The sequence below is a fragment of the Colius striatus genome, chromosome 14, assembly GCF_028858725.1.
Source record: "Colius striatus isolate bColStr4 chromosome 14, bColStr4.1.hap1, whole genome shotgun sequence".
In the NCBI taxonomy this organism is placed as follows: Eukaryota; Metazoa; Chordata; class Aves; order Coliiformes; family Coliidae; genus Colius; species Colius striatus.
Genome location: NC_084772.1, coordinates 3490102 through 3517218, shown reverse-complemented (window position 1 = coordinate 3517218; position 27117 = coordinate 3490102). Strand labels below are relative to the sequence as shown.

The 27117-nt window shown below is 52.1% G+C and overlaps 1 protein-coding gene across 1 annotated transcript in view; it reads right to left on the bottom strand.

Moving 5' to 3' along the window:
- The window catches only part of HYDIN (HYDIN axonemal central pair apparatus protein), a 154362-nt gene that overhangs the window by 40509 nt on the left and 86736 nt on the right, over positions 1 to 27117 (bottom strand). The window contains exons 20-34 of the mRNA XM_062007844.1: positions 24543 to 24798; positions 21977 to 22120; positions 20224 to 20367; positions 19081 to 19394; positions 10702 to 10891; positions 7862 to 7978; positions 7050 to 7259; positions 6087 to 6224; positions 4317 to 4494; positions 3735 to 3865; positions 3128 to 3261; positions 1997 to 2133; positions 1015 to 1142; positions 745 to 936; positions 243 to 392 (exon numbers count right to left, since the gene is read on the bottom strand). Coding sequence (XP_061863828.1) covers positions 243 to 392; positions 745 to 936; positions 1015 to 1142; positions 1997 to 2133; positions 3128 to 3261; positions 3735 to 3865; positions 4317 to 4494; positions 6087 to 6224; positions 7050 to 7259; positions 7862 to 7978; positions 10702 to 10891; positions 19081 to 19394; positions 20224 to 20367; positions 21977 to 22120; positions 24543 to 24798 — 2563 coding nt within the window. The remainder of the gene's footprint in view (positions 1 to 242; positions 393 to 744; positions 937 to 1014; positions 1143 to 1996; positions 2134 to 3127; positions 3262 to 3734; positions 3866 to 4316; positions 4495 to 6086; positions 6225 to 7049; positions 7260 to 7861; positions 7979 to 10701; positions 10892 to 19080; positions 19395 to 20223; positions 20368 to 21976; positions 22121 to 24542; positions 24799 to 27117) is intronic.

Sequence of the window (27117 nt, the reverse complement as noted above, 5' to 3'; positions counted from 1 at the left end):
AGGGTAGATCTCCCCTCACGTGCTGAGAGGAGCCACAGCACAGTGTCTGATGCTCTCCATGCAGCTCTCCAGGGGATTTCAAAGCCCTTCTCAGAGGAGCGTGTTGCAGGGGAAACTGAGGCACGGTGGGTATGGGGCTTGCAGAGGGATGTGAGGCAGACCTCATCTCTTGCTCCCTGCACTGGACGCCTGTTACCACACTGCCCTGGGAGCCCTGCTGGGGTGGCACTCACTAATCTCACCTCTGCCCTGGGTGAAAACCTGACTTGCACGTTGCACCACTGTCCTGGAGTGAGGCTTCCAGCTGAAGGCAGCACCTCAAAGACGCGGGGCTTGGCCTTCAGTGCCGGGAGAGGCTTTGGACGCCGGCTGCCCAGCACACGTGTGTCCTCCTGCAGGCAAAAAACAACTGTGTGAGGGCTCCTTGGTCTGGGAGGACAGGCCCTCGGTTCCTGCAGTGCTCTGAGATCCTGCCACGGTGCTCAGAGCACCCACAGCCAAACCAGCCACAGCCTGGAGGGAAAACACGTTGGTAGGGTAGGCAGGTGGGGTGGCACTGTGCTCAGAAGGAATGAGTGGAAGTGGCAGAGAAGTGAAGCATCAGCTCAACAACAGGTCCAGGTGAACAAGTCCAAGGTGAACTTCCTCACACCAGCTGTAGCCCAAGTGCTCAGGCAGCCACGGGGCAGAAAAGGCAAAGCAAACGCTACCCAGAAGTCACACCACATGTTCTTTGCGCCTCACCTTCTTAACAGGCTCGTTCACGGTGATGAACCACTCACAGGGCACCTGGAGCCGATTGTAGAGCCGGACGGTCTCCTCCTGGCACTGCCCGCAGAGCACAGGGCAGAACTGCAGCCTGTCCCGGGAGAGGCTGAGGGACGGCTCAGCCACGCTGGCACAGAGGCGGACGGGGACCGTGGGGCCTCCTGATACCTAGCACAGGACAGAGCAACCAGCTGAGTGTCCTGTGCCAGCCGCCGCTGCCCCGGGAGCTGCGGGAGCTGGCGGTACCTGGATGGGCAGCAGCACGTCCGCCTCTCCCAGCGGCACATGGCAGCTCTGGGGGCTGAAGCTCACAGCCAACGTCTCGCTCTGAGCACAGGGCAGGTGCTTCACGCGGCCTGGCTCCACACTGAAACCTTCAGCAGAGCAGAGCAAAGCAGCTGAGATGCACAGTGGACAGGAATGTGTCTGCAGCACCCTCAGGCCATAGGGGTGTCCCTGCCTGGCAGCTCTGTGCAGGGCCCCTGGGCTTTCCTGGAGAAGCCTGATGCCCTTTCTCCCTCGTCATCACAAAAGGAGAAAAGAGTTTCACAGCCACAACCCAAGAACCACGTGGTCAAAAGGAAACATCAGCTGAGGAGCTCCAGCAATTCCTTCATCAGGCATCCCAGGGAAGGACACACAGACCTCTCCAAAGAAGAATTCCCAACTGAGATTCCCCCATGTCCTGGTGCTCTCAGGAAAAACACTTACAGAAGACACTTGACCACACTGCAGACACAGCGAGTCTCCCTTGGATGGTGCTGCAGCCTCAGCTCAAGGCCCCTTTCAGCAGCTCATTTTAATACCACAGAGGACATCACAGGCTGTTTGCCCAATAAGGGCTGCACAGAGGGGCCATGACATGATGAACTCTGAACAAAGCACCTCCAAGCCACAAATGGTCCATCTGTCTGCAACCCAAGCCCACAGAGTGCACAAAGAAACTCAGATGATGCCTGTGGTAGCCAAGAGCAGAAGATGCTGAGAGCTGACCAAGGTGAGTGGCCCATCCAGTCCCTGCCATGACGTGAGGGCAGCCACAGGCAGCCCAGGTCTGTGAGCACCACTGGCCAGGAGAAGTCAGGCCCTAAAGCACCAGGCAGAGGGGCCCAAGGAGGTCCCAGCCATACAAACAAGCACTTCCAAAACTCTCCCTGTCCAGTGGCTTATGCTAATCTGTCAGAGATGGCTCCTTCCAGCCGTGTGGAATCTCCCCAGCCCTGGTTACCTGTGCCACACAGGGCCTGGCCCTCAGCGTGGAAGGACACAGGGAAGTGCCCTGTGTTGGTGACCTTCACCAGGCGCCTGTGGGTGTCACTGAGAATGACATGGCCAAAGTCCAGCACGTACTCAGGCAGCTCAGCTCTGAAAGAGTAAGGACAGTCCTTAAACCACAGCCTGGCCACGTTTCCAAGTGGATGCAAATAAAGTAGGTATTTCTGTATTAGCTGCTGTAGAAACTTGACTCAAGCCTGTGAAATCAGTCATAAGACTTGGGTATGTCATGGGGAATGGAGGTGGCTTTATCAGCCACCAAAGGGACCTTCAAAGAAAAGCACTTTAAAAAGGATACTCATCACAGCTCCTCTGCTAGGAAAAACTGCTGTAGGGAAGTCCACTGGACCTCCACAGGTCCCTGCTTCAACACCTTGTAATGAAATCTGCCTGCACAGGGGATCTTCACAGCTTTGCAACCAGATCTGTCCCCAAAGCAACAACAGTAGCTGAAGTAATCAACATTCACAGGATTCACAGGAAGGTCCTTTTCCAGAGCAATCCCATTGGGAAAGCACACAAATGACCTATTTTGCAGAGCACATTCTTCCTGAACTGGAGTCTATCATGCTCTTGTCTCATCATCAAGGAGCAAAGGCAAGGATGACCAGGTTACCTAGGTAAACCCTGCAGGGCCACCAGCATTTAAGCCACATGATTTAGGGTTTGTCAAGGGTTTGTTGACCTGTGCCATTCCCTGTGGTTTTGGCTCAGTGTGCTCTAGCAGAGATGCTCTGGGACAGAGATGCCAGTTTTGAGTCATCTCTTTCAGAGCTGATCAGCAGGGACAGTGCCTGTGCTGTCTGGAAGGGCCTGATGGTTGTCACTGGACCTCCTCAGCTCTAACAACACAGCCCAGAATCTGTGGGGAGCCGAGCACCTCCAAAGCTCAGAGCGGCACTGTGGAAGTGAGAACACTCAGCTGCTCACAGGCAGCACGTCAAAGCTATCCAGAATCACACCCTTTCTGAAGTTCCCAGCTGTTCCCAGTTCTGCAAACATAAGGAGCTCTCAGGAGCAGGGCTGCACTGCTGGGGGTTTCCCTCAGGGCACCTGAAGAGAGGGTACAGGAGTCCCTACTAACTTGAGAAGCCTCCGACGAGCATCCTGGTCAAAGGCAGTGTGCTCCGGGGCAGCGGGGGTGAGAGCTCTCTGCTGCTCCAGGGCATGTTCCTCTATCAGCATGTCTTCCACCTGCATCTGCAGCACATTGTCCAACTGAGAAAAGACAGGAGTTGGTTAGCAAAGGTCCTTCCCAAAGGACAGTGCCAAAGCAGCTTGGACAAAAGCCCTCGTGGAGAGAGCACCATGATAAAGCTGGTGCCTCTGGTTAACCCCAGACACTAACAGCACAGTCCCAGGGCATAAAGTCAGGCTGCTGATGGCCAGAAAGCTCTGTAAACCTGAGAGAGTTTGGGTTGTGGGCAACAAACCCTCCAGCAACCACCTGACTGTCCTTCCAAGTCCCACAGGTGGCATCCCTTGGGCACAGCCCTCGGGACCTCCCCAGGGGCATCTCTGCAGGGGCAGCTACCAGCCCCTGGGACACGCTGAGCTCACATGTGTCCCTGGCTGGGTGCAGGCCAGGGGGGTGTCCCCAGTGCCAGCAGGGCCCTGCCAGCCTGCAGTGGGGGCTCAGGGGACAGAGGGGGAGGGTGGCACACGCAAAATGGGGCAGCAGTCCTTCCCACCATGGTGCCTGAGTCATCTGTGGGCAGCTCCGCAGCTGCAGCTTCCCTCAGAGCAGCAGCTTCATCTGTCTGGCTGTCACCTTTCATCTTCTCTTTCACCTCCTTGAGCACCTTCTCATATTTTGCATTTCCTGAGGAAGAAAACATCCCCAGACAGAAGTGTGGGCATGGCCCCATTCCTGCTGGAGCTGGGAAGCCCCACGGTCACACACTGCCCGTCCCAGATACACACTCCTCGAGCAGGGTATGGAAAGTGGATGCTGCTTTTCCTCTCTGAACCCTGATGTGCATTCACTTGCACCCATCCTCCTGTCCCCATAGAAAGCACCTCACTCCCTACGATGTGTTACAAATCCAACCCTGTCCAAAGCCCTGCTGCCAGCCTGTATTACAGCTTTCTCCTGAAAGAGGGCTCCTGGGACAAAGCCCACAATGGGCTTCTGGAGAATCAAGAAGCACCCAGAGTGCTAAGTGGTGATCTGACAGCCCTGAAACCTCCTGGCTTCTTAGAGGTGTGTGTGAACATCCCTATGGATTTATGACATGGGATAAAAACAGAAGAGCTTCCTTGGCTGTGCTCACCTTTGATGTTCCTGGGCAGGTCCAAGCAGATCCTGGGAAAGCTTGCCTCTCCTTTCAGGTAGATCTCTTCTGGCTTCAGGTGACCCACTTGGATCTGCAAAGTCCTGCAGAAGACTCCAGGAACTCCTGGCAGGTAATAGACCTTCAGCACTTGCTCCTTGCCAGGTCCAATGTAACTCTGCAGGGCACGGGAGAAGAGGAAGGGAAAGCAAAGAGGGTTTGGTGGAGGGAGGCCTCAGATGACAGACATGCAGAGAGTTCAGGCTCTCACATATAGCAGGCATTCAGACAACATCATTTTCTAGCTTTCTTGTAGCCAAAAGCTGAAGTCTCCTACACCAGGATGCAGGATGTCCCTCAGAGAGCTTTAGGATTGCATCCACATAGGGCACACCCTCAGCTCAGCAGGAGCACAGCTCTCCTGCTAATGGCCTTTACTATCCACTGGCAAGAGCCAGATCAACCAGCCAGGAGCAGCCAGAGCTCCTTTACCACTCACTAGGGAGGGAAGTGAAGGGGCCACGCTCTCAGCAGGACCAACAGCTCCTGTCCCAGCATGACAGTGGTTCCCAGGTAGGTGCTGAGGGGCCTGACCCCTCATTAATGACCCAACGCAACATCTCTGCCTGTGCAGTTACACTGAGGGTGCACTGCCCAGACTCCCAGTGCCCTGCAAGCACATGCCTCTGGAAATGGATATGGTTTAGTGATGGGCTTGGCAGTGTTAGGTGGTTGGTTGGACTCAATGACCTTACGGGTCTTTTCCAACCATAATGATTCTACGATTCTATGAAATGCAGGAGCAGACACCAGGAGATTCGGGAAGAAGGTGTTGCTGGGAAGGACTCCCCAGGCTCTCAGAGGGGCTGTCCCAGCCCTGGGCTGCAAGCAGGCAGAACAGGACACAGCCACAGCTCTCCTTGGCTCTCCCTCTGCACCCTCAGCTCCCCGCTGCCCTCCACACCGCTGGAGCAGTTGCTGAGTGGGACAGATCCTGCTCCCCAAGCCCCTGCTCTGGCTGCAGCAGGAGTATCTCTGCCATGCTGCCAGCACCAAGGAGGCTCTCAGCATCAGCTGTGTGAGGTCCCACCGAGCTGTGTCTTTGGCAGCTCGCAGGAAGATGGCATCAGTGTGCCATCCCTTCTACGACACAGGCATGAGGAAAGGTGAAAGCCTTTTGGCTCCCTCTCCTCCTTGCAAATAAAAGGACACAGATAGGAATGCTGTTCCAGTTCAAAGACACCCACACAAGACTGAGAAGCTGGGATAGTGGGATGCTGCAAACTCCTGTCCTCACTGTTCCAGCCCTGCGCCTCCCTGGCCCCTCACTGACCTTCCAACCTGCAACAGAGCTACAGAGCTGGAGGAGCGAGGGACTAGTACACGGCTGCTACAATGTCTGGCAAAGGAGCTTTATGGCCAAGTAAGAGTATTTCAGTCCTGCTGAGTGCTGGCAAGCAGTAGGCAACAGAGTACACCCTGTCTGATCCCTCACAGAGCCTGTGCCATTGGTGTCCAGTGTCCTCACAGCAGAGAGCTCAGCCCTGGGGCACAGAGCTCTGGGGCACTCATACCTCCTGCAGTGGGCTGGGGGACAAGGTCAGCTCTTAGGGCTGCACTGTGTGGCCTTCTTTGCCCTCAGCATCAGCTCACAGCCCCATCCCTCCCAGATGCTTCTGTGAGCTTATTTTCTTTGGTTTTCTCCCCTAGTACCCATCCTGTGCAGCCTGACACAGCCAGGCCCATCCCTGGGGCTCCCTCCAGACTCACCATGCTGGGCACGACCAGGGGCACACCAGGCAGGGGTCTGTCTGCAGTAGCTGTGCTTGGGCTCAGCACCACACAGGAGAATCCCATCTTCCCCCTGTTCTGCAGGGTGACCTCTGCCTCAGTGACTTTGGTGAACGGCTGCAGAGAGGACAGAGCAGGGGAAAGTTACAGACACATGCCTGACACTGGGAATCTGCTCCTGCTTTCCTTGGGGTGAGAGCAAATGAATGCATCACAGGACAGAAGCAGAGGAGATACAGGCATTGGGCTCTCCCTGGTTAACCTGGGCAATCCACAGCCACAGGGCACCTGTCAGCCCTACCACAGGGACAGATATTGATGGTAGTGTGCAGAGGGACAATACCAACCACAGGAAGACCAGGAACTGACAATCCAAAGAAGATGAAAGTGCTCTGCACTCTAAGGGGTCACCTAATACCTGGCTGAAACCAAGGAGGTGGCATTGAGGCACTGCAGAAGAAAAGGCCCCCACAGACAAGCATTTGTGGAGCCTGCAGTGACAGCAAGAGGGGAGAGTGAAACTCAGCCAGCAGCAGCAGCTGGGGACACCTGCAAGGTTCTGCACTGAAAAGCCAGGTGGGGACTATTCTGGGACATTCTGGGACTATTCTGGGAAGTCCAAGTTAACTTCCTCTCTGGATTAGTTTGTTGATTGTTCCAGAGCATTAAAAGTGAGTCCCCTCCTTAGATCTCAGGCTTCAGGAGCAGCTCCACGGATGGACACCTCAGGGCACAACCCTCTGGAGACTGCTGCTCACCCTGGAGAGGATGACTTCCTAGGTTTGGTGGAGTGGAGACAGCCAGTAAAAACCAGCTTGGATGCAGGATGACTCAAAGGTTGTACTTCCAAGCCACAGAGCCAAGAAAGCCACCGGGAAGGGGAGAGAGCCCTGCACCTAATGCCCGTAAGGGTCTCAAGACAAGGACAAGCGTGTGTGGTACCTGCAGCCCGCAGTCAATCTCAGTGGTGCTGAGCTGGTGGCTGATAAGTGAAGCCTCCCCACGCAGGGTGAGCTCGTAGGTCGGGCCTCCCTCCACCCTGCAGCACGCTGTGACCTGGGCCACCACGTTGGTGTGGCCAAAGAAGGTGAAGGTGACACGCTGGCTCTCGCCCGGCTGCAGCGTCCCGTGCAGCGGCAGCACGTCAAACACCTGGGGGAAGGAGGCACAGAGCGAGGTGTCAAGCACAGAAACTGATGCAGAAGAGCAGCCACAGCTTGGAGCAAAGTATGGTCACAGCTGGAGGGGGTCTCTTCCTCAAACACAGGCAGAATCATGCTCATCTCGCATCCATTCTGCTCACCAGCGGATGCACCACGGGAAAAACCTCACATACACATTAATTAATGCATTAATTAACACACTGAAGTAATTTGAGATGTCTCCCGGTGGCAAGAAATTCTCTCTGCTGCAGAACTTGTCTTTCCAAACACCTTTCACTGCCTTTAGAACACCACGAGATTCAGAGGCCCCCTTTGGAGCCTGGGGGAGGGCTCCAGCCCAGCTCACACAACTCCTGATGCTTTGCTCTCTCTCTGATTTGTCTGCTGCTCTCTCAAGGTGCTGCAGCAAAAGCTACTGCAGAAATTTCCCATTGACCTCTTGATGAATAACACCCTCCATAGCTGCTACACAGGAAACCTGCTTGGGCAGCTCTCTGATGTGTCCCACACAGCCTCTCCAGCGACCAGTTGTGCTGGGCCGTGTGCTGGGAGGGACATGAGGCCACTCTGTGCGACAAGATTCCCACTTACCTCCTCCACTCCCAGGGCAAGGGGCTCTGGCTCTGCAAACTGCATCAACTTGCTGGTCTCCTCAAGGCTCTGAGGCTCTGCAGCACCTTCCAGCTCTGCAGCAGTGGATGGCAGCAGCTGGAAAACAAGCACCATGGGCTGCAGTAAGCAGCTGGCTGGGCTGGGAGAGACCACTCTGCTGCAGCTCCACCACCTCATTGAGCTGGGAGCAGCTGAGAAAGGACCCAGTCACAAACCAGCTGCAGGGTGTCTGTGCCATCAGCTGAGTGTGGGTCCAAGCCTACCCACAGATGAGGCACAGGCTCCATTTGCAGTTCCTAGTCATGAGCTTGCACAAGGCATCTGGCTGCACCCAGCACTCAGTCCTGGGAGAAAGCTCATGGGCATTTTGCAGCTCCATGCCAGTGCAGCTTCTCTCACTCCTGCCCAAGGGTCGTGTCCAGGACCCCACAACTGGACAGGTTAGATTCTCCATGACCAAGACTGGAAAACAGCTGCAAGTGAGAACTATCAAAACCAGGAAAAGAAGGACTTAGGAAGTGCTTGGCATAACTCTCCAACTTCAGGTGGTGCTTTGGTTTTGTCTCCTGTGTTCATCAGTGCTGCAGAGCTGTGGATCTCTGCTGGGTCACTCTTCTCCAACAACACCTTCCTGAAGGAGACAGCTCAGATGGTTTTGTCTTGCACAACTGAGGGCTGGTGTTCAACCTTGAGCCATCTTTCAAAAGGAACCTCATCTCTGAGTGTCAGATCCCTAGTTATAAGTGAGGGCTTTGTAATTGCTCTTGAGGTTTAAGGATACCTGCTTCTTCAGTAACCTGATGTAGTACTTTGTGCTGGCACCTTGACAGCAGCAAGAATATTTATGGGACTCCTTATACCTATTCAGAAGCTACATCACCCCAGTAGATAAAACCAATGGGGAGGGCTAGGCCTGTTTCAATGCTCTGTCTGGCAAAGCTTGTCAAGTGCATATTCTCAAAGCTGCCAACCCATCCTTCCTAGGCCTATGGCCTCCCACCTCACCCAGAAGGTTGTGTGGATATAGCCTTATGTGGTGGTTTAACCCTGGCTACAGACCAAGTGCCCAGCAAAGCTGTTCTACCACTCTCCCTCCTAAACTGAATAGGGGAGAGAAACTAATGAAAAGCTTGCAAGTCAAGGATGGGGAGATCACTCAGCAACTACTGTCACAGGCAAACCTGACTCAACTGGGAGAGAACTGGTTTCATCTATAAACAATCAAAACTGAGTAGGGAAATGATAAATGGAAACTCAAATCTTAAAACACCACCTGGGAGGAGGGAGCAGCACAAGGAGACAGGGAATGGGGGTTACAGTCAGTCCATCATGGATGGACTTTCCTGCCTCTTCCTCTCAGGGGGAGGCCTCCTCACATTTGCCACTGTTACACCGTGGGGTCCCTCCCCCTGGGAGACTCCTCCACAATCTTCTCCAACGTGGGTCTTTCCCACAGGCTACAGTTCTGCACACCCTGCAGACCCACAGGGTCACAAGCCTTGACAGCAAACCTGGGCCAGCGTGGGCTCCTCTCTCCACCAGTTCACAGGGGAACTTGCTCCAGTGTGGGCTTCCCACGAGGCCAACAGCCTCCTTCAGGCATCCACCCACCCTGGAGTCCTCAGGCTGCAGGTGGATCTCTGCTCTGGGCCTGGAGCATCTCCTCCTCTGTTTCTTCACTGACCTTCATGTCTGTGGAGGTGTTCTCACATTCTCACTCCCTTCTTCAGCTGCAGCTCTCACATCTGCACAGCAGCTTCTTCTCCTTCTCAAACACGTTAAACACAGAGGTGTTACCTCCAGCACGAATTGGCAGCAGGGAGTCCATCCTAGGCCTGACTGGCACTGGCCCTATCAGGCACAGGGGAGGCTTCTGGAGGCTTTTTTAAAGCAGCCACCCCTGTGGCCTCCCTGCTACCAAAACCTACCCTCACAAACCCACTGCACCTTGATATAGTGACACAAGCAGAAGATGAAGTTGCAATCCAGATGGATTCTTGGAAGCAATTTTGGATCCTACTTACCCACAGGCACTTGAATGTCCCTGGTTTACTTGTGCAACAAAACAGCAAATAAGGATCATTTCATGCTTCTCTTCAAAAGCATTCCTTATGCCTGCAGGGTATCATTTCTCCTGATTCAGAGACTGACATCTGGAGGTGAGCAACCCCTCTCCTTGAGCTTGATACCAGGCACTTCCAGCACCTCCCATGCTTTCTTACAGCCTTTCAAACCACCCCAGGAGAAGCCTCTGTCCCACACCATGTAGTACAAGGCACCAGTTCCCACTGGCACAAAGTCAAGCTCCAAAGCACCAAGGTTTACCAGGCAGGTCCACAGACCAAAGACCACTCCAAGTCAGCAGGAAGACAGAGCAACTTGGCAAAATCTCACTTTATCAAGGACCACCACCCCAATACTGGCCCTTGGGGAAAGGCAGAGACATGAGAACAAGCAGCTGGGGCTGAGAAGGTGGCATGTAGAGGTCAGTACTTGGCACAGCTTGGGACAAGAAGGAAATAGGAAGCCTTCACACCATGATGCAGGTAACAGCCTCATTTTACATTGTAAAAAACAAATAAAACCAAGCCAAAAAGATTCCAGCATAGGTCAGTAGGATCTGAGTGGGCTTCTCCAAACAAAGTCAATCTACTTTGTCCCTGCCCAGAAGCCTTGTGTACAGCCCCTGGCCCTGCTGGTCAGCCTACTCTCAGGGCACAGGACAGCAGGGCAGGAAGAAAGGAGGTTGGCATGGGCATGGCATTTCATTGGCAAGTTGGGGGAGGCAACACAAGCAGTAGATGTACAAGAAAACCCACCTTTGCTTCCAGACAGTCAGCATCTGCTGGCTCTTGGGCAGGATTCCCTGCTGCTCCCATGGCTTTGGCTAGCTCCCCCACACCTCCATCCCTGGAGCTGCTCTCTGCAGATGTTGAGTGCTCCAACTGGGTTTCCCCCTCCTTTGGCATCTGGGCTTCGATGAAAGATTTAGGTGCTGGAGGGCTGAACCTGGAAAGGAACATGACTTTGATCATGGATCTGCAGTGGGAGGAAGGGAAGGGAGGACAAGCAGGTCCTGGGTGGGCACTGGGGGTGTGAGCTCAGCAGTGGAGCTGACCCAGCAGCTCCAAAGCCAGGATGGAGCAGGGCAGAGCCTGGGACTGCCCAGAGGTGCCATGGGCAGGGCACTGGGACAGGCAGCTGGCAACAGGCTGCCACGAGGAACTGAAGGGGACAGAGGTGAATGCCTGGCAGAGAGGCAAAGAGTACAGTGGGAAAGGAAGAGGCAGAATCAGTGTGCAAAAGGGTGAGGCTGAAGGCAAAGAGGCAGCTCCAGACGGCATTGAGCAATACAGACCCACCAGTGTCCTCCTGAAAGCACCCACCACCACAGACTTGGTCCTTCCTACCCAGAAGGCCAAAGCAAGAAAGAAACAGTATTTATCCCAACTATTTCCCCTGACAGGTCCCCCCCAGCTGCCAGCCAGTGTGAGCCAGCAGAGATGCCCATGGCTCAGGGCCAGAGCCCGCAGCCGCTGAGCCTGACCCCCCAGCCCAGCGCCAGGCAGGGGGCTGCCACGGGGCACCCTGCACACACTGACACGTGGAGAGACACAAACAGCTCAGCACAGACTCCAGTTAAACAGCTCATCAGTCCCTGGGGAGAGCCAAGGCAGCAGCCATCGATGCTTTGGGGAAGGAAGATGTGGTCATTTTCAGTCCACACAGAGCAAACGCCCATGGCAAGATCGAGCTCCCTGCCGTGCCACAGCATCTCCCTGGCTGCAGAACAAGGGCTCTAACTGCAGTTTTCACTGGAAGGACAGTGGCTCTGATGAAACAAGGTTAGAAATTCAGTGGCACTGTTGGCAAGGTCACCTTCCCAGGAGTTTCTGAATGCAAACCATTTGTGGACCAGTTTGGCAAATGATTCAGCAGAGCAGTTCAGCTGCTTGTTTTATGAGCAGAGCAGAGTTTACAGCTTGAGCAACACCTGCCAGTAAAAAGAATATGGTTTAATATTTCCAAACATTCCCAAGTCACTCAGGTGATGTTCCCTGTTTGAAATCACAGCAGGTGCCCACAGCAACTCTGTTCTGATATCTAATGCCACAGGGGGGACCCACTGGAGCCAACTCTGTCATCACATCTTTGGCAAGTGCTCCCCATAGGCACAGGAGGCAGATTTTCTACAGCAAGCTGGATGCTTCCTTGCCAGCCAGGAATTCAGCACCTTTCCTGATGTGCTCACAAATGACCATTTAGCTTCTGCTTTACAGCTTATTCTTTAAGGCTGGTTTTCATTTCTGGATTTGAAGCTCTGCTCTTAATGACCTGAGAGCTCCCAGCTGACCTGTCCTTCCTGCAGTCCCCCCTGTGCAACCTTTGCTCCTCTAAGCTGAGGCACCTTAATATGTATTGGGGTGCAGGGATGAGTGACCAACCTGCTCAACACCCCCAGCAGCTGCTGACCTGGGCATCTGCATAAAGCTGAAAGCAACTCAGCTCAGCTGCAACAGGGTGCCTCTAGGCAGGCTGCAGCCAAACACAACCCATCCCTGGTGATAGAGGACATATCTGCAGTGCAATGGTACAAACATCCAGGGCCAAGAGTACATCAAAGCCCTCCAGCTACACACCAGTCTATACCACAGGTCATCAGGGTGGCTGTCTTGAAACTGCCAGCTGTGACCCAGCCTAGGAAATGAAAGTGGGCTCTTGGAGCCATCTGTGATAAATACTGTGGGCTAACAACAACTCCTCAGGCAAGCTAAATCCCCAACATAGAAAATTTGCCATCATTTAAAGGACCTTTTGGTTGGGAGCAACTCCATGGGATCACAGTGCCTAGACAACAACGCTTTTCCCTCTAAGCAGAAGCTCTCTAGGACTGGGTGCTGGGAGATGGTGTCATTAGCATGTCCAGCTGCAGAGAAGCACAAAACACAGCAAGGGACCTTTTCCAGCAGGTGGGGAAGTCAAAAATGAATGAAAAGAAGTGGAATGTCAATAAGAAGGGAGCAGGGAACCCAAAGTGTCAAGAGGAAGATGACTCCTGGGACAAGAAACTTCCTGGTGCCAAAGGAAAGGGGGTTGTCTTAGGAAAGAAGAAGGAAAGAGAAGACAAGGTGCTCTGCAGCAGCCCAGGCTTTAGACAGCTCTTCCCCTCTGCCACCTTCTGGACAAGGCTGTGAACACAGGGAGGAAGGTAAAGAGCAGAGAGCAGATCGTCCACCTGCAGAGACGACCCAAAGCACAGGGGCTGAGGGGCCATGGAAGTGCCTCCACAAGCAAAGTGGAGCTGAGACAAGGAGCCTCCTGATGTCAGGAGATCAGTCTGGAGCCAGAGGAACTGAAAGCAAGGTGTTCATCCCTCTCTGGGTCCATTTCACCCAACTTAGCCACCCCAAGGCAGTCCAGGGGTTTAATGGGAGCACAGAGACTGACACCAAGAAGAGAGGAGTCCTCCCTTCTAGGGCCAAGATGAGCTTGTGTTACCCACCATCCCCAACCTCTGAGATGTTAGGAAAATATACCTCAGCCTGTATCCTGGTTTCTGAGCCTGCTAGGGCTTCACACTGGTTCCCACACCTGCCTCTCAAAATAGAGGAGCTAGAAATCACACTGCTTCTGCAAACAACTGTGAAGATTCACGTGGGATGATGTGACCCTGCCAGCACAGGCTGTGTGAGATTCATCAACATCAGGACCATCAGTCAACACTGCAACAGGAATGCCTGAGATCCCTGCAGCCCCTCCCAGCACTGAGAAACATGTGCCAGAAGCCATCAGCCCTTTGCATGAAATGCAAGAGTTGGAACAATGCTGAGTTGCTTTCCCTGGGGCAGGCAGAGCATCCCAACCCAGGCTCCAGGGGTTCCCCACTGGAGTCCCTGTCGGGCACAGCCACAGCACCAGCTGAAAAGGAGCCTCCCAGCAAAGCACAGGCTCTCTTCAGGCCATGGCAGAGCCAAGCACCACAGGCCCAGGAGGCATCTGAACAGGCTTACAGACCCCAACAATTCACTCCTGTTTCTCCTTCAGGCCACCAGATGCATTGTAAAAAGGCACTTTGGAGCAAGCCACTGACAGCTCTCATGTGTTTGCAACTGAAAACAAAACACAAGATAGGAGCAAACCAAACCCTTCCCACCACACTGGGCTTGAGCTGGGCTGCCTGGCCAGCAGCTGAGGAAAGCTGTGGCAATGGTTTGCCCTCACTGAGAGCAACTGTCAACCTGCCTTTTGTCCAAATGGCCCTGAAGTCTCCTGCTGAGATAAGGTTCGTGTGATCACTGAGCCACTGCAATTCAGACAAGGCAGTAGAGAGACAAAAAAGCAGCAACAGCAAGACCCAACACCTCCAACTTCTGTCCTGCATGTGCTGGGAGGGATGAAGCTGGACCCAGTGTTCATGTGCAGGCAGTGAGCGATCACCCCGCTGTGAGCAGGTGTGAGCCCGTGGTTAACACAGCTTTAACAGGCACCATGTCTGCTTTGAGAGATGAGGAAAAACTGTCATTCCTTGCTTGAAAGCAGAAATTGTGTAGGAATAGATGCAGGGATACTCCTACTGAAAAGAAGTGAAGTGTCTCACCTGCCTGGGTCAGTAACCAAACCTCTCCTGAACCTTTCACCAGGACGCTCTGAGTGTCATCAGCTCCTGCTGAAGCCCACAGACCTCCACTGTATCACCACACTGTGTCATGACTGGGGCTGTTCAGTCTGGAGGAGACTGAGGGGGGATCTCATTAATAGTCACAAGTATCTCAATGGTGGGTGTCAGGAGGTTGGGGCAGCACTTTTTTTGTTGTACCTAGTGACAGGACAAGGGGTGATGGGATGAAGCTGCAACACAACAAGTTCCATTCAAACATAAGGAAAAACTGTTTGAGTGAGGGAGCCCTGGCCCAGGCTGCCCAGGGAGGGTGTGGAGGCTCCTTCCTTGGAGGGCTTCAAGACCCACCTGGACACATTCCTGTGTGACCTGATCTAGGTGGGACCTTCTTCTGCAGGGGGGTCAGACTGGATGATCTTTTACAGGTCCCTTCCAACCCCCACCACTCTATGACTCTATGATTCCATGACTTTCAATGAGAGGAGTCAGAGGAGGGTCAAAGGCCCCTCAAGCTCTATCTGACATGGCTCATGCCTCTCCCAGAGTATTTCCACAAGATGTGGCTGGTCTGGTTTTGCAAGGGTGCAGGCACTAAAGCTCCTCAGCCACCTCGGTGCAACCTGAGCTGGACCTGCACTGATTTTACAGACAAGAAAACATTACCCACTAAGTCCTCTCCTTCCTCATGCTTTGCACAACAGCCAAGTGATTTATAAGCATCAGGTGAGCTCCTGATTCTTCTCTGTCAGACTCAGGCCAAAGGTCCCTCTGAACAAATCAGTAGCTCTAATGAGAAACAGAATTTGTAGCTTTTGTTCAAAATTAAACAAGCCCTGACAGCTGTAATTTGGAGATGCTATTTAAAGCAATCAGCACCAATTACAATCTTAGCAGCTCCTTCAGAAATTAGCTCTGCAAACAAGCTGCCTGACTCCTGTAACTGAGAGCAAAGAGGAGAGAGGTGCTCCAGTCGTCTTTGTGACAGGGATCTGGAAACTCTCCATGTTGAGGTCTTTGTGGGCAAGTGCTGAGGGCTTGGATTCAAGGAGATAAAGAACTGGTTGAGCACAAGCAGCTGAGAGCAGCAGGCTGCTCCTGGGTGTATGAAAAGGCAAGAAAGAGGCTCCCAGCCAGAGGAAGGGAGATTTTCTCAATCTGTCCTCTCCTTAGGGTAAAGGCTGCAGGAGACCAAAGCTGCATCTCCATTGTGACAGGGATGAACAGGACACAGCCTGAGATGGCAGGGACGGGGCTGGGTGGGCTTGGCAGGCCAGCTTCACCCTATGAGAAGCTAAAAAGCAGCACAAGAGCGAGCTGAGGCATCCTGAGGGTTGAGGACCAGCACATGCCCAGCTACCCCTGCACTCCAGGTTCCCCAAACGTACTGTCCCAATGAGCTGGCAGCACTGGGGCTGAGAGGGGGGATGCTCCCCTGTCATTCAGCTGTGACCCCAGCAGCAGTGGTGTGGTGGATGTGTGCATTTCTGATGTGTTGTCACTGCTGACACTGCCAGCTCTCCCCTCCAGAGGCTGACAGAGCACTGCTGGCAGATTTTGCCTTGCACCGTTTTTCACTCTCTGAATTTTTTCATTTCTTGTTATAAGAACAACAAAGCACAAACCCATCACATATAAGACAGAATCCTCCTCTTTTTTTGTCAGTAATAAGGCTGGGATCTGGCTCGTGGGGTCCCTGCAGTGCAACTTGCCAGAGGACATGGAAGAGAGAGGGCAGAAACTACTCATGCTACAGGAACATCTACTTGGGAGAAGAAAGGCTCCTGGTTTGTTCCAAATAAATTGGCTGAGAACAACCTGGATGCAAAGGACAGAGTCATTTTCTACATATTTAGCTCAATAAACCCTTTCCCCAAAGAATCTACTAGCAAGTCACTATGCTGAGTTTGTAGCCAACACGCTCCCCCTCTGCAGAGGTGTCAGATCAACACACTGAGGGGGACTGACGAGTGCCACGGAGGTGCAGAGCTCCCTGATGATCCATCCTGACTGCTCAGTGTGTCTCAGCTCTGTCCCAGGGAGGAACATATCTTGCAGGAAGGGGACAGAACTGATGCAGGAATGGCAGTGCTTGGAGGAAATGACAAGGCACAGATCCTTATGAAAGGATGGCAACCACAGAACAGTTAAGTCTGGAGATGAGCATTTGGCACCAGTCTCTTAGAAAATCTTTGTATATCCATTGGATTTCATGATCCCATCTGGCCACATAGACTTGTGTGCATTGATGTGGAGCAGCAGGTCACAACACCACTTCCCAAGGACTAAGGGGGTTTCATTCTGTCCCCTGACCCTGTCTTCTGGCTCAGTGAGGCAGCTACCCAGACAACAACTCGTTTTACTACTGAAGACTGAGACAAAGGCATTAAGTACCTCAACCCTTTCCTCATCCTTGGTCACTCTGCTCCCCCTGCATCTCTCAAAGGATGGAGATTCTCTTTAGCCCTCCTTTTGTTTGGCATCTCCAACCACAGAGCAATAGTTGAACTATGCTGCTGATACAATTGCTCTGCTCAAAGCAGAGTGACTAAAGAGGAAGGAGGAAAGTAGGGGTTGAACAATTAGAAGAGAAAAAACATCTAAATACACTCAGGCAGGGTGTCCAGGCAGTGAAACAACATTTTTCTCTCCTGGCCAAAACAAATGCATGTGTCTGACTGATGCAGGCAGTGCCTGACAGTCAGCTCCAGCAAGGTGAGATGTATGGATGGTTAAATTCCACCTTCATGAGGCCTGGTGTTTGATTCCCTCCATGTCAGACTGAGTTAGTTTGATCTGATAATTCAGAATATCAACAGTGCTGAATGTGGGCCAGAAATAATACCTGATACCCTGCCCTTCTGCCAGGCTCTTAATGAGCAATTGGAGGTGTTAATAGCTTGGAGACAGCCTCCATTTCCAGCTCTGCCATGGAGAATCACATGGTGCCTGCTGAGGGACCCAGAGAGGGTATGTTACCTCTTAATTAACACACAGAGCAGACAAGGGAGCTGTCCTAATGCCTACATTTGCTAATGAGACAGCAAAGGAGACACATCAACCCTTTGGAGCAGACACTGCTCCCCTGCCAGAGCCTCAGGACCCTCAAAACTGCTACAGACTCTGCTGAGTTGTGTGACTTGGTACTGCTGGAAGAAGGAGCACCTGCAGGCTCAGGTCCAGCAAAGCCAGTTTAGGTGGAGAAAGGGTAATTAAAATCTGGAAGTCAATTCAGCATTCACATTTCCAAAAACTCCAATTGGCTCTGAAAAAAACCCCAATAAGAGTAAACAGGCAATTGGCCAACAAGTGGCCCCAAAGGAAATGAATTCCACACAGGCCCCACTGTAATGTGCCTCTTGCTCTGTTACTCTAAAATACATGCATTGTTCTGTCATCAAGATCAGGTTTTCCTTTCAGCTTGTAATTAAATCCTTATCTAATTGACCAGGAGATGACAGATGCCTCCAAGCATTGCTTACAGCCCTGCTGCTCTCTCCCTGCACACCTGCCTTTGCAGACTTGCCTCTGCATTTTAGGGTCTGCTGTGCATTAAGAAAGGCCACAGCTGCTGTTACACTGGGTAAGACCCAGCTTTGAAAGGGCTACCTCGGTGCCCACATTGTCTCCCCCAAGCCCTCCTCATAGCCCATTCCCAACAAGTTGTCTCCTCTGAGCCAGATACCAACTCCCTAAACAAAAGTGCTTCTTGATCACTGTTCCCTATCATTTGTAACAGCAGCACTGCAATGCACAGCAGTTAACATTGCTTGGTTTCCATGGGCATTACAGAAGAAACATTTGCTACTGTAATTCAAACTGCTCAGTGTGGACTTCTGCCCTGTGCAGAGAAGCCACAGCTGGAGGAACTGCTAGAGATGTGTTTACAGCTGTGCTCCAGTACAATTGCAGGACTGCTCTTGGGCTTGGAAACCATGGAGCAGTGCTGGGAGGTCCTGCTTCCCAGGGACACTCAGACAAGTGCTCCCCTCAACAGCTGGAGCTGTCCCTAAAGCTGCAGCACAACATGCCCTTCTGCTGTAAAATGGTGAACTGTAGTTTAACACACAGTCACTTCACCAAGGTAGACTTTGCTACCATGGAGGTCTGAGCAAGCAGCTTTCCACACTAGCTTTCCCTCCCAGGGGAACCAGCATGGGGCTATGGCAAAGCAGCAAGAGACTGGGACAGCAGCTCATTGTTCTGGAGGCTCTGCCTGGGAAGGCTGTCAGTATAAAATGATGAGCAATAGGGTTGGCAGGGAAAGACAAGGGGGAACAGATCTGCTTGTCCAAATGCCTGAGCATGGCTTTGTAGCTCCAAAGATAAAGCATGAGTCTGAGGTGTGGGCCATGTGAGAAGTGTTGGTACTGCCTCACAGTCTCAGCTTGGCTCCCTCCCAGCATCAAACTGGTGGAGATCACCTATTCTCTGGAGCATGCAGCCTCACCATGGCTGGCAGGTGGCATTTCCACATGGGAAAACAATTGCTCAGACCCCAGGCAAACAGCCTTGGTCTTTGCAAAGTACAACCAGGACAGCAGGCAGAAGAGCTTCAATGGGAGGGCAAAGGAGCACGTACCTCATCTGCTCCGTGCTGTCATCCATCAGGAAGCACCAGTGGTACTGGGCAGGGACAGAGCTGCAGTTGGTCATCTGGATGTGATGCACAGCTTTGGTGTCGTTCAGGATGCAGCCAAAGTCCAGGGCCTTGCTCTGGATGTGGAGGTTTGGGAAGCAGACTTCTCCCCGCACGCTGACCTGCTCCTCATGAGGATGCTCAAGAAACTGGATCTTCAGGACCTTCTCTGCTACCCAGCTCTGCAAATCCTCTTCAGAAGCAGGGTTAAATGCAATGGAGAGATGAAGCTCCTCCCCTACCTCCAGCTTCATAGGCTGCAAGGAGATGAAGAGTATTCATCACCAGGATGAAGTCTCAAGCTCTGAGAGTATGAAACACGTACATGTTCAAAGTGTGACCCCAACATGGGCTTATTGGCTCATCCTTCACTTCCTTTCCAGTGTGTGTGTGTCTGACTGCAAGCACCATCCTCTTGTCTGACATGTTCTCAGGCTCACCTTTCCATGCTTTGCACCAGTACAAGACACTAAGAGTCACTGTTCTCACGAGTTCTGGACCTGCAGAGCCCACGTGCTAAATGCACAGCCACATTAGTGCTCTGGCACAGCAGGGCCTTTGGCCCTGACTCTGCAGGAACCCTTCATCCTCACAGCACAAGTGACATGCCACTGCAGCCTCACCCTTGCAGGTGCTTGACATCAGCATAGAAACAGTGGCTGTGCCTATCACAGCACGTCTAGCGGAGTCCGTGCCCAACTCCTTCCATTGAGAAGAGGGCTGATGCCACACAGAATGCTCAGCCTTCCCAAAGGCAGAGCTGTCCCCTAAGAGAGCAAGCTGCTCCTGAGTGTCTTTGAGGTTGGCTGCTGGAGAGCTGGGACAGTTTCAAGGCGACACCTTCCCTCCATAGCTTGCCCAGACCTAGCTGCCTGCTCCTTTCCCCTCACCTCTTAGAGCCAGGACATATCTTCCCAGTTCAGATGACACTGGGTTTCCTGCTCATTTCAATCCTGATTTAGTTCCAGCCAGCCTACTGCTGACTGTACAGAATAAACTTCTCTACTGGAGGACTTCCCAACAGAAACACACCACCACATTCCTCTCTCTCCAAACCCCACCACAGGAAGGCTGATGGCTGCTCACCTGAACATCAGCAGCGAGGGGCTGTTGGTCTGCACCACAGATGAAGAACGGCTGCTCCAAGGCCAGGATGATGCTGACTGGCAGGGAGGAGATGTTTCTTAAAGCAAGAGGCTCATACTGAAGAATTAGGGCATCACTGGGTGGCTACAGAAACAGGATAAAATGGGAAGAACAACCTGAAGTGGCCATGGGCCTCCTTCCCCTGGCAATGCTTTTCAAATGTTTCATCCTCAAAAGAATCTACATCTGTTTCTGTTTTGATTACCTTCTACAAGGTTGTTCTCTATGTGCATCAGATGCTTTTCCTGGTCAGAAACCACAGCATCTCCCAGGGAATGGGGAAATAGCCTCATGTACAGATGAGGGAGTAGGGCCCTGAGAGAAGGCATTGCTTCAACAAGATCAAAACCAGAGATGAACCCAGACCACGGCTCCAGGTTTGCATCTTCCCTTGGGCAGAATGGCACAGCTGATTTTCCCTCCCAGTCACTTCTTACAAGCTGATAGGATCTAGTAGCCTCATGAAACCAGCAATGCAGGCAGAGGAGAAAAGCAAGCAGGTTTGGCCCATGGTGCAGAGCCTGCAGCAGCCTAAGGCTCCATTTGCACATTTCCACACACATACACCCAGCTGGAAACCTCCACAGTCCGGTGGTGTGTGTCCCACTGCCCCTGCTACAGTGACAAGGAGGCTGTAAGCCTGCAAGATGAGCTCAGCCTAAGCTATTTCTTCCTAGTTACACATCACTTTGAGCTTTCTGCATGGTTTATATAAACCAGACAGTGCTTGGGAAACTAGTTCTGGATGTATTGACACCCAGCAGCTGCAGTGCTGTAGCACCCAATAAATTGGAGCATGTGGCATCAAGCAGACCACAGGCAGACACCAGCGAGAGCTCAACAGCTTCTAATTAAACCTGAACTGCCAGTTCACAGGACTTTGTTTCTCTAGAAGCCTGGGAACCAAGACAGAGCAGAAAACTCAGAAACTAGATAATGAAATGTCTTTTCTTTTTCAGATATCTCGCAGGAGAGGGAAAGAGGATGCAGAAGTCAGGATCCAGAGACTAAAAGGCACCTGCTTTGTGTCAGTGTTATCACTGCAGCTGAAAGACATGTGCAAGTCCTTTGAAGAAGGTGAGGCTTGGGGAAATGCAAAGAGCTGGCATCCATAGCAACAGCAGAGAAGGCAAAAGGAGACAGGAGATGTCAGCTTTTCCTCTTCACCTTGAGTTGACAGGAACCTGAGTTTTTCTCAGCTTCCCTACATGATCTGTGTTCAGATATCACAACACTTTGGAAGATCCTCAGACACTCCCCTTTATAGTGAGTACAGAACTGAATGTCTCTCAAGAAGTGCCATGATCCCCTTTGGTGGAGCAGCTGTAGTCTCACTTTTCCTCAGTGAAGTTAAAAACCAGTCTAATCTGTACAAACATCCTCAGTTACTTGACAAAGTGCTAAGGAGGGGTGAGGAGAGGGTTTAGCAGCTCAGCTGCAGCAATCTGCTCTCCTATCTTCAGAACCACACACCAGGCAGCTGTGCAAAGCCCACACTGTTCTCATGGGTCCCACACATCTATCTGACCCTGCGCCTTTGGCTCAGCAGCTCAATTTTGTCTCCACATCAAGGGCTCAGTAGAACTACTGAGGCTGTCCCCAGCACTAGAGGAGTGAATGAACAGTCTCACTGTTGATAGCAACACTCCCATAGCCTTCAAGCCATCAGCCAGGACACAACCCAGAGACTTACCTTCTCCACCCTGAACGTGATTTCCCTGGAGGATATTTGCAGGGTGGGAGCAATAAACTCACAGGTGACATCCACTTGCATGATCTGTGCCTTCCCTGCCTTGCTCCCCACCACGGCGTGACACAGCAGCCTCTCCTTCACCACCTGCGTGCAGGAGCCACACGTCACACAGCAGCCACTGCCTTTGGTAGCCTCCCAGCCACAGACCCTACACCTGCCACACACTTACAGTTGCTGGTCTCCTCAACAGCACACATCTGGTTTTATGCTGCATCCTATTTTTTCTGCATTCAAATGCCTGCAGTGCTACAGCCTCAGATGCACAGAAGGCACTCAGGAATCGTGTCCTGCCTACAGTTGGAACAATCCCTGCCCCAAAGAACTCTTGTTTTGATTTGTCCCTTTGCCAAGCACAATGATTTCCCAAAGCTGTAGGAACTGATTAAACAAGGTAACTACATTAATAGAAACAGCTGATGGAACAGGCAAAGCCAGCAGACCCTTCCTTGGATGCTTCATGGAGAGGATCCATGGAAAACCCTGCAATGTGCCCTCCTAGAGCTGATTTGAAAAGAACCTCCCCAGGAAAGCATCGTGTTGCACTTCACATGAAAACCCTCTGCTTAGGCTGCCTGTTCTTTCATTCAAGACTTTTTTCCTCATTTCTTATGGTTTTATTTCCCCAAATTCCTCCCTTCATTTCCCACTCTTCCCTCTGATATGTCAGCACAAGTCAACTCCTCCTCAGAACCTACAGGCTTCAAAACCATCCGTGTTGCATGTGCCATGCAAGGAGTTGAGCTTCTGACCAATTTGAAGAGTATAAAGTTCTCACGACCCAAGGAAGGTGGAAAGCCCATTACCAGGCTCTTGGCTTTGACTGCAGGAGCCAGGTATCATAGAATCACAGCATGGTGGGGGTTGGAAGGGACCTTTAGAGCTCATCCAGTTCAACCCCCCTGCGAAGCAGCTCCTGCCTAGATCAGGTCATACAGGAACGTGTCCAGGTGGGGTTTGAAGCCCTCCAAGGAAGGAGCCTCCACACCCTCCCTGGGCAGCCTGGGCCAGGGCTCCCTCACTCAAACACTGACACAGTTTTCCCTTATGTTTAAATGGAACTGTTTGTGTTCCAGCTTCATCCCATCACCCCTTGTCCTGGCACTGGATACAACAGAAACAAGTGCTGCACCACCATTTAGACACTTGTAACTATCAATGAGCTCCCCCCTCAGTCTCCTCCTCTCCAGACTGAACAGCCCCATGTCCCCCAGCCTTTCCTCAGAAGGAAGATGCTCCAGTCCCCTGATCATCTTGCTGTCCCTGCCCTGGCCTCTCTCCAGCAGTTCCCTGTCCCTCTGGAGCTGGGGAGCCCAGAACTGGACACAGGACTCCAGATGAGGCCTCAGCAGGGCAGAGATGGAGCAGAACCCAACTGGCCCTGCTGCCCACACTCTTCTTGATGCCCCCAGGCTGCCATTGGCTTCTTGCCCACGAGGGCACATTGCTGCTCATGTTCAGTTTATTAGGTAGCCACAGCTAAGCTCACAGACCTCCTTTTGGCTTTCCTGGAAAGACATCCTCATCCCTTTCTTTCCTTTCTGGTACCTTTCTCTCTCTTGAGCAAAGCCTTTGTGCTCCGTACTGCACCAGTACAGCCCCACTGCAGTCAACTAGGTGAGTGACTAATCAAGTCTTCCTCAATCTACCATTCCAGCAACCCTCTACAGAACACTAGTATCAGCAGGACCTTCATGCAGATTTATTCCACATGTGCTTAGACATCTGTGCCCAGTGGTCCTGGGGCCAGGGAATTCACACCAGCATTAGCTGGCAGCTTCTCTGCAGTTGGATTTCCCCTGGAAAGCAGGGTCCAGGGAGCAGAATACGCAGTGTCCCTGCTGAAATCCCCACTCCAAGCTGTCACCCAAGGGTGCTGCAAGACCTGGCTGCCCTTGGGACATCAGGGCCAGCTGTTATGGAAACACTGACAACAGCCCAGCTGTCAATGATAACGATCCTGGGGACAGTTTCCCACGTGGACAGACATCACTCCATTGTAGGACTGACAACGCTGTTTCTGTCCTCCAGGACTCATTGATAGACAAGTCATCTGCACACATTTGTCTACAGAGGAAAACTGATGCTGCTCCCAGACACTCTGCCCCTTCACAGGTGTTTTGTTTTACCCTCTGCTTCCCACAATTTATTACTTGGCTTTTTTCATTTACTTTCTGCCTGTGCTCTTGGTCCAAGGGTAACTTTTCTCTGCCCTTCTGTTCTTCCTCAGCACACACCTTGTAACCTGCCCCTGAAGTAGCAATACTTCCTTCTGCCTCTATTTTGGTATCCACAAGTAGGGTTTATGGTAGCTATGGAAACATGAAAAAGCCTTGGCAACTGAGGGTGTCCAGCAAGGAAAGCAACTAGTGCTGCCATGGTAACCTGTGGCATTCAAACAGTTTCTTGAAAGCATGCTCTCATTTTCTCAGGTGAATGTCAAGGGGCTGTGGAAGAAGAGCCAGTGGAGATGACCTGATGGGTAAGGCTCAGTGCTCATTGACCTCACCTGGGGAGTGCTGGAGGAGCCTTCCAGTGTCATCTCCACAGTCTGGCCTGGCAGCAGCTCCGTCCTCAGGGGCTGAAGCTTAAACACAGGGCAGGCAGGTTTGGAGCCCTGAGAGGAATCTTTGCCCCTGGTGTTAGTGATGGGTGGGAGAGGATCATGGTTGTGAAATGAGGCAAAACCTTCTGTGGTCCAACAGAGCCGATGGCTGCGTCGTCCTTTGTTTGTTATCTTGAAGTGGTAGCAGCAGAGATGCAGGCTGGAAGAGAAGCAGAGACAGAAAATATCACAGGAGCTGCCACTTCCCACTAGCCACCCAACTTCAGCACCCTGATGCTGTTCTCTGATTGCACACTCAGCAATAAATCCCTCTCCCAAAAGGCTGACCTAGCTCAAAGCTTCAGCAAAGCCAGATCTCGGTTTCCCCTGAGTTTCCCACTATCCAGCAGCTGTCTACAAGGAAAGCTTTGTGAATATCATCTCAGCTGCTGCAGGCACAGCATCACCAGCTCTTGGTGCTTCGTATTCAGTCTTTTTCCAAGGTGCTTCCTGCAGGTCTCACTGCACCAGACACTGAAAGCTGGCCTGTCCTGGCTGCAAGCAGATGGACAAACAGCTTCACTGCCATTTCACCTGCCCCTCAGGAGCTGTTGCCTCAGATGGCTTCATCTGAAGATGCTACTGAGGAGCTGCAGGGTATCTACACTCATTTCATGATCTGGACACCATTGGCCTCGTTGGTGCAGCCCTTGCCCTGGCACCCATGCTATCCCCTTCATCCTCCCACTCCTTAAGGAGCATCCAGTCCTCATCGCTTCCAACACATCACCCTTTGCTCCAACAGTGCAGATGGTTTTGTGTTTTAGGAAGAGAAATGCACCAGGACAACACAGAACCAACAGAAGTTTCCCTGATATGAACACAGCAGCAATACCAGGTCTGTCTGCTGAGGGAATGGAGCAACAAGAGATAAGTAGCCAGAGCTAGACAGATAACAGAATGGATATTCAATGGAAATTGATTCCTTCATGTAAAGAAACACTAACTAGGCTAGAGAAATTCTTTTACCCTCTACACATCTGAGCAAGACCAGGAAACTCATTGTTCCTGGAAAAGTTACTGTTTGAGAGGTACAGAACATGTGGCTTACAAAATGTGTGTCTGCCACAAGCAGCTGAACACAAACATAGAGGTGACAGTGGGGAACTAACTCGTCTTTGAAGCAGACAGTTCAAAATGATGTGTACAAGCTCAGTGTGAAATGGTTTATGTGTGGACAGCAACAGATAAAAGCTTGCAGAAACTAAGGGTAGGTGAAGGATCTGACTCTGGGTAAGCATCTGGGTCCCATCTCAGCTCACCTGGCGACAGCTCTGCAGCCAACAGCAAGGGCAACAACTCCAAACTGAGGCTGCAGATGTGAAGGGGGCAGAGGATGATGACACGAATCACACTGACACTGCTCCCTTCCTTGTGTAGCCAATTTGGAGCTGGACAATCACCAACCTCCCTATAACACCCCTGCTTACGTGAATGGCTTGTGGATGCTTGAATCCCTAAAATCTATCCTAAATGCTTAAGGTGGGATTAACCTACTCTTTCTATCCCAAAATTCAGGTATTAGAGCACTGTGTATCCTCTTGCAGTCAGGGAAAGGAACAGGCATCCCAAGTAGACTTGGAAAAGGATTTTTCTCCCATTTGTAAGACCACACTCCATTTCAGACACAGGCCTTGGGATCACTGAATCCCCTCTGAGCTAAGCTCTTCCAGCTCACATCCTCAGTTTATTCCACCCAACCTCAGCAGATTTCTCCCTCTCTCCCTTTCAGGGCTGCTCCTGCAGCCACCCTTGGCTGCTGCTGTAGCGTTGTCAGAGACAGGGGAGGAAAGCAGCAGGAGAAGGGAGGAAACTATCAGAACTACATCTGATAAGGAGCAGCCCAGTGGGGAGCTGGGGCAGATGAGAGAAGAGATGATACTGGGCAGAGACAAATTCTGCTGCTTCTCCAGGACACCCTGGCAGAGAGGAAACAGACCAGCACCATTCATTTAGTCAAGGAGTTGCTAACAAGCTACCAACCAAGGTTTTCTGCTGTTGTGCCTCACTACACAGTGAATGTTGAAGTAAGCAACATTACTGCAAAGGGAAACACCTTTCTGCTTGTGGTGTAGCATTTTCCAGAGGCTCATAAGACCTGCTGTTTGCCTCCAAATCTTTATTTGATGTAGCAAGGAAATCAATCACAGAATCACAGAGTGGTTTCAGCTGGCAGAGACCTTTCAGCTCATGGAGTGCAGCCTCTGTCCCAGCCCATCAGCCACCAGCCCATTGCCCTCAGTGCAACACCCACCCAGCTCTGAAACCCCTCCAGGGACGGTGACTCCAGCAGCTCCCTGGGCAGCTGTTCCAATGCCTGACAGCCCTGGCAGCACAGAAACTCCTCCTCACACTCAGCCTGAACCTCCCCTGGGGACACTTGAGGCCGTTTCTCCTGTTCTATTGCCTGTTACCAGGGAGAACAGGTCGACCCTCACCTGGCTCCAGCTGCCTTTCAGGTCGTTGTAGAGAGAAGCTC